Source organism: Muscardinus avellanarius (assembly GCF_963383645.1).
Source record: "Muscardinus avellanarius genome assembly, chromosome: 18".
In the NCBI taxonomy this organism is placed as follows: Eukaryota; Metazoa; Chordata; class Mammalia; order Rodentia; family Gliridae; genus Muscardinus; species Muscardinus avellanarius.
This window is the reverse complement of record NC_137804.1, coordinates 13,100,402-13,111,723: the sequence shown is the minus strand read 5'-3', so window position 1 is coordinate 13,111,723 and position 11,322 is coordinate 13,100,402. Positions and strand designations below refer to the sequence as shown.

At 50.4% G+C, this 11,322-nt stretch overlaps 1 protein-coding gene across 3 annotated transcripts; it reads right to left on the bottom strand.

Annotated features, from left to right (window-relative positions):
* Positions 1 to 350: 350 nt before the first annotated feature.
* EOMES (eomesodermin) lies at positions 351 to 7,224 on the bottom strand (the record flags this gene model as incomplete). 3 transcript variants are annotated; one of them, XM_080715827.1, is made up of 6 exons in its annotated part: positions 351 to 1,089; positions 3,156 to 3,217; positions 3,303 to 3,461; positions 4,411 to 4,532; positions 5,399 to 5,553; positions 6,410 to 7,224. In XM_080715827.1, 6 exons carry the CDS (start codon positions 7,222 to 7,224, stop codon positions 351 to 353), a joined length of 2,052 nt encoding a protein of 683 aa, XP_080571953.1. The 3 variants fall into 3 exon arrangements, with proteins under 3 accessions (XP_080571953.1, XP_080571954.1, XP_080571955.1); XM_080715828.1 differs by having other exon boundaries at positions 351 to 1,032; XM_080715829.1 differs by having other exon boundaries at positions 878 to 890.
* Between the last annotated feature and the right edge of the window lie 4,098 nt (positions 7,225 to 11,322).

Genomic DNA, 11,322 nt, shown 5'->3' with positions numbered 1-11,322 from the left:
CGTTTGATAGTGCCGGGCACTCAAATCTTCACCTTCTGTGTCTCTGAACGTTTAGTGTCTCCAATAAATAAATCCAGAGCCTTGAAGGACCTTCGAATTTTACAACTTTAAAAGTCCTCCGTTCAACTTTATTTTACAAAGGAAAAAAAAAAATATGCTAGGTTTGTTTGTTACCTGCAGCAATCAAAAAGCTTTGGCACCTTCTTAACAGGGAATTGCACAAAACAGGATGCATCGAGGTGGGAGGAGAACATCTCTTTTTTTGGCGACCTAGGCAAAGACAACAGAAAACACCACGGGAGTCCATCTGCAAAAAGTTAAGCTAATCTTCAGGTGGCTGGAAGAACTCTCTAAGGAGCTGTGTAGAACGCATAGTACCCGCCCATGCCTTTGGAGGTGTCTTTGCTGTATTCTTCGGCGTTCATGTCCTCGCACTTTATGGAGGGGGAGTTTTCGTTGCTGGAGGTGTTAGGAGACAGCCGTCTCCTCTTACAGGCACTGGTGTAGACGCCTGAATCATTGGAATCCAGAGACTTGATGGAAGGGGGCGTTTCTATCCAAGAGGAGCTAATTTCTTCTTTGACTTTCTCCTTGGGGAGCTGATCTTCAGAGAACCCCGGGGGGCTTGTTCTAGAGGTCCACGGTAGTCCAGCAGCCATCTTCCTCTGGTAAGAGCTTCGTCCCCCCCACCCTGCCATTGCGGGAAAGGTAGGGTCAGGGTAGTAGCCCAGAGCATGGGATGTCTGCAGGGGCAAGGACTTAATACCGTACGGGAGCAGCGTGCTGGAGCTGTATTCAGACTCATAGGAACCGATGTCCAGTTTGTTGGCCCCAGGCTGCTGGACCGGAGTGACAAGCCACCGCTGGGGAGGGCTGGCTACCTCTTCGCTCTGTTGGGGTGAAAGGAGGCCATTGGTCTGTGGCACGGTTCTCTCGCCATGATAATATCGGGCTTGAGGTAAAGTGTTGACAAAGGGCTCCGGGAAGAAGGACTGAACGCCGTAACGACCTCCGGGGACAATCTGATGAGATCTAGGAGAATCCGTGGGAGATGGAGTTAACCTGTCATTTTCGGAAGCGTTGTACATGCTACAATATAAAGAGAAACACTTAAAAAAAAAAAAAAACACACCCAATGTTGTGACCCAACAAACCGCCTCCCAGAAATGGAAAAGACTCGTGGTGCCAGCTGTCCGTACGGGATGACCAAGGCCAGGAACTTTAAGCACTCGCAAGGAGCTGGACTCTTGGCTCGTGGGGCAAATTTCCCACCATTGAAGAAAGTTTCCTCCCAGTATTAATTAGGTATTTGAACTATAGAAAATCTACCATTGCAAGTTTTATCAAACATGAACTCAGAGGATCTCATCCTTGTCAGTGTGACAGAATGAATTCTAGTTTAGAAACCCAGATTATAAGCAGCAGAACCTTGTTTCATTTATTTATTTATGTATTTAATTTATTTACTTATTTATTTATTGGTGGTATTGGGGATTGAACCACAGGGGCATTCTGCCTCTGAGCTACACCTGAGCCATTTTTAAATTTTTTGTTTTGTTTTGTTTTGTGGTGCTGGGGATGGAACCCAGAGGCTTTCCATCTCCAGTCTACACACCCAGACCTAATTTTTTTAAGTCTATTTGGAAACAGGGTCTCACTAAGTTGCTGAGAGCCTCACTAAGTAGCTGAGGCTGGCTTTGAACCTGCGCAATCCTCCCATCTCAGCCTCCCAAGTACTGGGATTACAAGTGTGCGCCACCACGCCCGGCTCTCATTTTAAAAAACTTTTTGTCTGTTTTTGAAACAGGGTCTTGTTAGGTTGCCGAGAGTCTCACTACTTGCTGAAGCTGTCCTTGAACCTGCGATCCTCCTGTCTCAGCCTCCATGTACTGGGATTACAGGCCTGCGCCACCACACCTGCTCCATGGCCTTGCTATTTTTTTTTTTTTTTTTTTTTGTGGTACTGAGGTTCTTGGAAACCCTTCTACCTTCGGGCTACACTCCCAGACCTATTTTTTATACTTTTTTATTTGGAAACAGGGTTTCTTAAGGCAGCATGGCTGGCTTCAAACCTGCGCGATCCTCCTGTCTCTGCCTTCCAAGCCCGGGGATTACAAACGTGCGCCACCACGCCCAGCATGGCCTTGCTATTTGATGTTGTGAAGAATACATCCTTCCTTTCAGTTTCAGGTTCTTCTTATGTAAAAAGGTTATGTGTGATAATATCTGGTCTTGTAAGAATTAAAAATTTGAAAAGCTGGGCATGGCAGTACAAACTTGTAATCCCAGTACTTAGGAGGCTAAGACAGGAGGATCACAAAATCAAGGACAGCCTTGGCAACTTAGCAATGCCCCTCAGCAATGTAGTGAGACCCTGTTTCCAAATAAGAAATAAAAATTAAAAAATAGGGCTAGGGGTAGAGTTTGGAGGTAGAATGCCTCAGTATGAAACATAAAAAAAAAAGTTAAATAGAGCTGGAAATGTAAAACATCCTTAGGTTTAATCCCCAGTACAAAAACAAACACAAAAAAAATCCTTTTAAGTTTCAGGTCCTTATGTAGAAAAGGAGTGGTGGTGATCATATCCGCTCTTAAGAGGATAAAAAGCTGGACCAAATGAAAAAGGAAAGTATATAATACAGATTCTTAAAGCTTCAAATCTCTACTCAAATGTTAGCCAAAAGATGCTTCATGTTAAAGTACTTTAATGTTACAACTTAACAAAAACCCTTCTTTGAAAATGCTAGCGCAAGATTAATCAACACCCAAAATATGCAAAAATAAAAATAGGGCCAGGTGTGGAGACACATGCCTATCATCCTATTACTCGGGAGGCTGAGACAGGAGGATTACCGGTTCAAGGCCAGGCCGGTCTCTGAAACTTAGGGAAACCCTCCACAATTTAGTGAGATCTTGTTTCAAAATAATAAAATGGGGTTGGGGGTATAACTCAGAGGTATAATACCCCTGGGTTCAATCCCCAGAACCACTAATAATAATAATAATAATAATAGTAATAGTAATAATAATAAAATAAAAGTGGGTAAGTATCTCAAACAAGAAAGCAACCTCAAAGCAGTAGATCCTTAAGCAAGTAAAGATGTGTGTTCTAGGTCAAAGGCGACACCATGCAGTATCAAAGAAGCTGAACTTACGAATCGTAGTTATCCCTGAACCCTTTCGCAAAGGGGTTATGATCAATCTTTAGCTGAGTGATCTAGAAAGAGGAGAGAAGAAGAAGTTGAGTGCTTTATTACACAGGACCTAGCCTTAGCGATTCTCTGGCGGCTGGGGGCACTCACGTCGGTGTTTTGGTAAGCGGTGACTGCGATGAACTGTGTTTCTGAGAAGGTGAAGGTCTGGGTCTTCGAGGGTTCGTTCAAGTCCTCCACGCCATCCTCCGTAACCTCCACAATGTGCAGTCGGGGTTGGTACTTGTGTAGAGACTGCAAAACTATCATCTACAAGCCGTAGGGGGGCGGGAAAGGAGTTGTCAAATGGAAAAAGCCTCTCGAAAAAATATTTTAACCAATTACATACTTTGGGATGGATTCCTGCCTGCTCCCCACCAATAGTTATTTTTTTAAATTATTTTATTTGTACTTTTAAGATCATTGCCAGGCAGGATGGCGCAGGCCTTTAATCCCAGTACTTGGGAGGCTGAGACAGGAGGATCACAGGTTCAAAGACAGCCTCAGAAAATGTATTGAGCCTCTCAGCAACCTAGGGAGACTCTGTCTCCAAATAAAAAAAATAATAAAATGGGCTGGGTGTGTAACTCAGAGGTGGAACCCCCTGGACTCAATCCCCAGTACAAAAAAAAAATCTATCACCCATCCATCCATCCATCTATCTATCTATCTATCTATCTATCTATATTATCATCGTCACTTTTGAAATTTAAAACATAGCTGTGTATGTGTGCTTCATAAACATTCTTTTGGTTTCCAAAGTCCCAAAACGATTTCTGTTGGGAATAGCCAACTTACTATTAGTGTAATCCAGCAAGAAAGTGAAAATAAGAGAGAAAAAAATTCAAAATGTGTGAGTAAGACAGTCACAAATACTATAAGCAAATACTATAAGCACAGTGAAAAAAAGCCGGGCGTGGTGGCACAGGCTTGTAATCCCAGCATTCGGGAGGCTGAGACAGAAGGATCGCGGTTCGTGGACAGCCTCAGCTACTTAGTGAGGCCCTCTGCAACTCAGTGAGACCTGGTTTCAAAATAAAGAATAAAAAATAGGGCAGGGGGTGTAGCTCGGAGGTAGAATGCCCCTGGGTTCCATCCCCAGACCCACAAAAATAAAAAAAAATAAATTAAAAACAAAAACCACAGTGAAGAGTAGGACTGTCATTAGGAAAGAGCCCAGTGACCAAAAGACAGCCGGGGTCCTCTTCTGTTACTCTACCTGGGTGTTGTTGTTATTGGCGCCTTTGTTATTGGTGAGTTTTAGTTTCCCAAAGGAAATCTCCTGTCTCATCCAGTGAGATCCGGTATTGGGAGACTCAGGGTGGACGTACATTTTGTTGCCTAAGAGAAAATGAAACAAAACACAAAACCTAAGCCTATGGGGCTGTTTGCGAATGGATTAGGGGAGGGATGTCTGTTAGCTATGGGCCAAAGGCAAGAGATGGATTCTCAGCCCAAGTTTCCCAGAGACAGCTGCTCAGGAGAACAGCAGGGTTCACGATGCTCTATCCAGGGCCCCAGAGATTTCCCCAAGGCTAATTCATCTTTAGAGTATCCAGGAGACTTTAAAAACAGAGCCAAGACAGGCGTGGTGGCCCACGCTTGTAATCCCTATACTGGGGAGGCTGAGACAGGAGGATTGCGTAGGTTCAAAGCCAGCCTTGGCTACTTACTGAGACTCTCAGCAACTCAACGAGACCCTGTTTCCAAATAAAGAATAAAAAAAATAGGACTGGGGGGTGCAGCTCAGAGGTAGAATGCCCCTGGGTTCCATCCCCAGTACCATTAAAAAAAAAAAAAAAAAAAAAAAAAAGATCCAACATGAGATGATTCTGGGAGGCCGGAAGGGTAGTTATCTGATGGAGGGTGCTTCTTGATTTCTATGATGAACTCCACTTTGGCCAGGGTTTTCCTGAACAAGAGCGAGAATGCTAAGAGCTCTTCCCACCCAGAAGCTTCTAGTAGTTTCTCAAAGGTGGGGACTGGGATAGGGCCATAGTTAGTTAAAGGTTCTTAATAACTAGATAGGGGTGGGCGAGAACAATGACTTAGCATTTCCTTTTCTCAAGCAATCAACAGAAAGAAACTCCTATTAACACCTCCAGGCCCCGGGTTGGGGGCTGGGGCGCAGTGCTGGATTTAGCCCAGCTGAGGTGGGCTGGGCGATGGCGGCCACCACTTCCTCGGCTGGGCTGGCTCCTCCTCACCCTGCATGTTATTGTCGGCCTTGCCGCAGGTCACCCACTTGCCCCCCTGGAAGCGCCAGTGGTTGGGGTCGGCCAGAACGACCTCTACGAACACGTTGTAGTGGGCCGTGGGATTCAGTCCGTTGATGTTGAAACTCAAGAAGGGAAACATTCGCCTGTGGCGGGGAAACAGAACAAGGATTTGTGAGTGAAACCAGGGGCCCAGACACCGAGAGACAAGCGCCCGGCAGGATATTTAGATGCCTGCCAGGAACCGAAAACCGGTAAAGTGTCCCCAAACGACGGACATCATTTTGAATTGACAATTCTTTGAATCGGACGTAACTGTCTTCGAAATAATTTGCCCGGACCACAGGACTTGTTTCTGAGACACCCCCCCCCTTTACAGGCTCTTTAAGACGCTTATTATTTTTTTCTTTCCGGATGCTGAAATATATTAATTTTAAGCGCACGAGTACCAATGAACATTCAGGCGTGCGTGTGTGTAAGCGTGTGTGTGCACACGAACAGACACACGTACACAATGTGTAGCAAAACTTTCTTGCGCTTTAATCCCGAGCCCCCTCTGCCCCCAGGGCCGGTCTAACCATCCACCCGGGCCAGCCTCTTAGCTCACGCGCATCCCGCAGAGGCGCCGGGGCAGACGCAGCGCCCCAAACTGCGGGAACCCGGGCACCGCGCTCAGCCGGGGCGCTTTTCCCCACCCGCACGCACAGAGGGGCCGGCACTTCGCCAAGCCAGCGGGATCTTTTGAATCCAGCTTGGAAGACTAGCCCAAATTTCCATTTCCGTCTCCTCCCGTCAGTCCAGGTGAGGATGACCAGAGGGAACCTTTGCACCCTGCACCGGCGGCCCGTGTGCGGTCGGCGAGGGACACCGCGCTGGAGAGGCGATGCGCCCCTTGCAGCCGGAGCGGAGCGCACGACCCTCCCCTCCCGGGGGTGGTGGTGGGGGTGGGGGCGCACTCGCTCTTTATCCCCGCACCCAGGGGTCCCCCCGCGCGGCGCTCACCTGCCCTGTTTCGTAATGATCATCTCGGTTTGGTGACGGTGGAATTTGAGCCACAGGGGCCGGTTGCACAGGTAGACGTGGGCGCGGAAGCCGGAGCCGGGAACCCCCAGGCCCCCCAGGCCTCCGCAAGACCCCGCCGCTGCGGCCCCGGGGTACGGCCCGTAGAGGGGAGCCGCCTGGCTGTACTGATAGGCGCCCGGGCCGCCGCCGCCGCCGCTGCCGCCCGCCCCGCCGCCCGCGCCGGCCGCGGAGCCGAACTGCGCCCTCCCGGGTGGGCACACGGCGGCGGGGAAGCCGCCGGGGGGCAGCATGGAGCCGTAGGGGTAGCGCGCGCCGTTGGGGGCCGGGTAGACCGATCCGTGCGGCGCCCCGGCCGCCGCCGGGTACGGGAAGAGCGAGCAGGGCGCGGCCAGCTCGGAGCCCTGCGGCCCCGGGGACTGCAGGTAGTAGCGCTCGGAGCTCAGGCTGTCCATGGAGTAGCGCGCGGTGGCGGCGGCGGCGGCGGAGGGCAGCTCCTCCTCCCCGCAGGGGGAGCCCTTGCGGCCGTCCGGGGGCCCCGGCTTGGCCACTGCGAAGGTGTCCCCGGCGTCCGCGTCACTGAGCATGACCTCGGGCGCCCCCGAGGGTTCCCGGCTCCCCGCCTCGCACGAGAACTTCTTGGGGGTCTTGTCTAAGTCCAGCCTCTGCGGCGAGGGCGCAGCGCCCGGGAGGTGGCTGTCGCTCCCGCCGCCGCCGCCCCGCGGGCTCTCCAGCGGGTAGAAGTGCGCGCCCGGCAGGTTCACGGAGCTTACCAAGAGCTGCTCCCCTAACTGCATGCTTTGCAAAGTGCAGACGGCAGCTGGCGGCTTCCTCTCCTCCCCTGGCCTTATTATAAAGGCGGATGGGGGAGCCAGCGCCCTCTTCCGAGGGAGAGGTAACTTCCCCTTCCTCCCGCGCCCGGGTTACCCACCTGCGGGCCCGCGGGCAGCTAGCGCGCCCCGAATCCAGCGTCCTTTCCGCCAGGAAAGCTCACTGGGTTTGTAGGCAGGAGGTGGAAACTGACCGAAGCTCTCTTCCTCCTCTCCTACCCGGTCCCTCTGGCCTCTCAAGACCCCCCCCCCCCCCACTCACACCTGCAGAGGAGAGGACTCAGATCTTTGTTCCCAAGTACCCGCCGGCCCGCGCCTCTCCGCCCTATCTCTATTGCCAGAGCCTGGGTCTAGTGACCACTTGGAAACTTGAGGGCTGTCGTCGGCTGCTTTATATACGTGCGGCCAGGGAGGGGCTTCGCAGCCCCACAGCCCCGGGACCCTCCTATTGGCTGTTGGAGGTGACACTAATTCAATTAGGCACTTACTAATTGGATCAAGTCGCCTGCGACTTTCTTTTCCTTTAGCTTGTCTGTCTTTTTTTTTTTTTTTTTTTTTTAACTGTCCCGCCATGGTGGCTGTTATTTGGCTGGGGTTTAGAGGAACGGGGTTTGAGGTCTTTATGGCGGGGTTCACCTTTTGGCATAAAAGTCATCACTGAACCCTGCGTAGGTAATTGCAGAAGCAGGTATGGGAGGCGGGAGGAAGACGGTACTCTGACTCTTTGCAGGAATGCGCCGGTCCCCAAGGGTGCAGAACCGGGGCGAGTTGGAGACATCCTCGCGCATCTCCTCATCAGAGGCTGTAATTTCTAGGCACACCTTCCTCCTGACAGAGGCCTCTCTGGCCTTCAACGCACAAAAGCCACTTTGGGTTCGGTCCCATCTTTTGGCTCAGTGGGAAAGGTGTGTATACAGAAACCTCACGCTACTCAGCTTTGGGTATTCTGAGATTGGCGAGGGTCTGCCACCATCCTCCAAGACTTGAGCTCGCAGCTTCTGAATCAGAAACCAGAGCGGGGGTCAGGAGGGATACGAAGGACCGAGGAAAAGTGAAACTTAGGAGCCAGCCACTTACCCTCAAACCCACGCCAATAATACCTGCTTTCGGGAGGCATCCCGGTTACAGCCCAGGAGTTAAAGTCCACGCTGCTCAGTGTTCCTGAATCCTGGACGCTTCCTACAATCCCGGCAGCATCTTCCTTGGGGCCTGACACCCAGAAACAAAGGTTCCCCAGCAGCCGAGCGGTTAAGATTCTCTGTGCCTCTCCTGGGCGGCACGATACAGAAGGTAGAATAATTAGTGAAATAAACAGTTTGATATTGAATTAAGCTCCTTGGCCCCAGCTGCCCGTTCCTCCCCTGCGTTTCCGCAAACACAAGTCAAGAACAGTGCGGTCGTGTTTTATTGTTTCATTATTACAAAAGACGGGGGTTGAGGGGTGGGCGCGGGGGTGGGGGGAGACAGCACGTTTCCTGGCGGATAAGGAAAAGCCTGAATATTCGCTGTTAATAAGCAATTACCGACGCCGCCAGGAATCGCTCCGGGAGCGCATTTTCCGGCTGAGATGTCGGTGCTCTGCCTCCCCAACCGACTGCCATCACACGGGAAACTTTTCGCCTCCAACAGATGAGGTGGCCGCAGGATCTGCAGCGCGCGCGCCAGGCTGGAAGCGCGCGAGGCTATCCAGTCGGGGTTTTAACCACCGCTGCAGCATCCTTAGCACTTCTGGGTTTGCAGGGGGAAACGGTCCCTAAAGCACGCGGACGCTCCCGGGCATTTATCGCGGTGTTTTTGGGTGATGGTGAATGCCAGGAGCGCGCGAAGGTTTCGGGGTCAAAAAACAACCTGGGAAGGGAGGGACCTCGAAGGGAGCAGCAGAGGGGCAAAGGTTCAGACGAGAGGGCCAGGATGAGGACTTTTTAAGTTTTGGACCAGAGCAGCCCAGAAGCAGATCCCTGGGAAGCTGGCGCCGAGCGCGCTCTGCTGCGGGGCGCTCCCTGCGTTTAGACCCATCGGTCCGTCCGACGCCTTTGGGGTGGCTGTCTGGTCCGATCACTTAACTATTAACTCCCATCTCCGTCGCCCTTACTTTATTTTGACCCAGGGAATTCTTGAAGGATTGATGTTTCACGCAGCGCAGAGCTTGCGTAGACTTTCGTCTCGGCGATTCGGTGAGGGGGACCCGGGAGCACCGGGGGCGGCGACGGAGCCCCGGGCTAGCCCGTGTCGGATGCGAGTCCTGGGCTTCGCTACCTTAGCCTCGCCCCGAGAAGGTGCGAGACCGCATCTCAAGGTTGTTTGGGGATGGAGTGACCCGGGCTACCGGCACTTCTGAGCTCCAGCACCGGGAGAAGCGGGCCTCCGTGTCCCTTCAAAACGCTCTGGAAGCAGCCCGGGGAACACTGCTCGTGGCAGAGTGCCATGGAAGGCAACAGGCATCGTTCCGACCCACTCTGGCGCAAATAACGCGGGCCAGCTGTCCCCCGCGCCACATCAGAAAGGATGGATTCTGTTCCATCCAGGGCAGCAGGCTCACGAAAGCGCGTGGGCTCATCCCGAGTCCCACGCACAAATGAATAAATATGTATACAGTACGCTTAATTAGGATTTGGATTGATCCTTGGGTCTGGAGGTTGTAGTTTGTCTTTCCCCACCACCCCAATAAATCTATTATTGTTCCCACACTCTGACACATTTTACAACTGAAGGAGCAATGACAGAGTCAAAGAGAATCAAACTATTCTGGGACCCAGGATTTTTGATACATGGAAAGATGTTTAAAAATGTTATTATATTACATATTCTATTGTATGACATTTATAAGCATAGATGTTATAAATTCCTCTTTCAAATCATGAAAAGCAGTGTTCCAACCATAAATACTCTTTTTTTTTTTTCCTGGCTGCAAAGAGACAAAGAAATCTTATTAATGGTTCTGTGCTATTATTATTATATAAAGAACATACTAGTCTAAAATGGTTAGAGAATTATAAATGAATAAATCTTTGATTTCCTACTTGGAATGGGCTTATAACTAGGGAAAGAGACATATATTTTTTTTCTGTGTCCCAGTCACACTTTAAAATCCAAGCACTCTTTTCTAGAAATAGGAACAGAAAAGAAAGTCAAAGCAGAGAGTTCAGCAGATATGTCAGGCAGCACCCCACTTCGACTGGGTGTGTAAATAACAGAGCCTTCCAGCCCGTTCGCTGTTTGATTTCAATGACACCCCAGGCTTCATGAAATCTAAATGAGACATTTATTGAAAGGTGCCTGGTTTTACGTGGCTCAACAGACAGTGTATTGGAATACGCTGAACAAAAACGTCAACACTGGGGAGGAAACACCAAGACCCCTTGGAACCCCCGCCCCAGAGGCTGGCTGGATTAACTCGTATCTTTCCCCTTTCAGTCTGAGATGGAGGAAGCAGGGATGCTGGAGGGCTAGGGGGAAACCAGGGCCGAGCCTGTGTGGGCACATAGTAAACATCTGCTTTATCATTCCAAGCAATAGCAGTGGCTTCATTTTGACAAAAAAAAAGTTACTGCCAACTCCACCGGGTGAGCCCTTTGTCTCTTTCTCCTCCTCAGAGCTGGCCACTATCAAGGCGTGAATCTTTTAAAAATCAAAACTGGGAAGCATTTGGTTCTAACCAGACTCTTATGCATCAAATACAGACACACGTGAATACTTATAGAAAGGAGATACAGATAAACACAATGATATGAGGTTTACATCTCATCTACCTCCTCGCCCCCCCCCACAACCAAGGGGGCCCATATAAATGTCCCAATAAATTCTATTATTTTCACCCCCATTAAAAAAACGTGTTATCAAAACACTATCCGTGTTATTCAAACACTTTGTAAATTCTGAGCAGGCTTGCTGCGGGCTCTCCTTTTAACCCTAGGAAAACATTCCAACATTAACCGGTCACCAGCGCTTCGCCTGGACTCTGGCAAAACGTCAATGGGTTTTTTGTGGCAAGTTGGTCCTTTAACTATTTATCTATGGCCCTCTCTTTGTTGACGTTACATTTTATTTCAGCATCTCAGGTTCGCT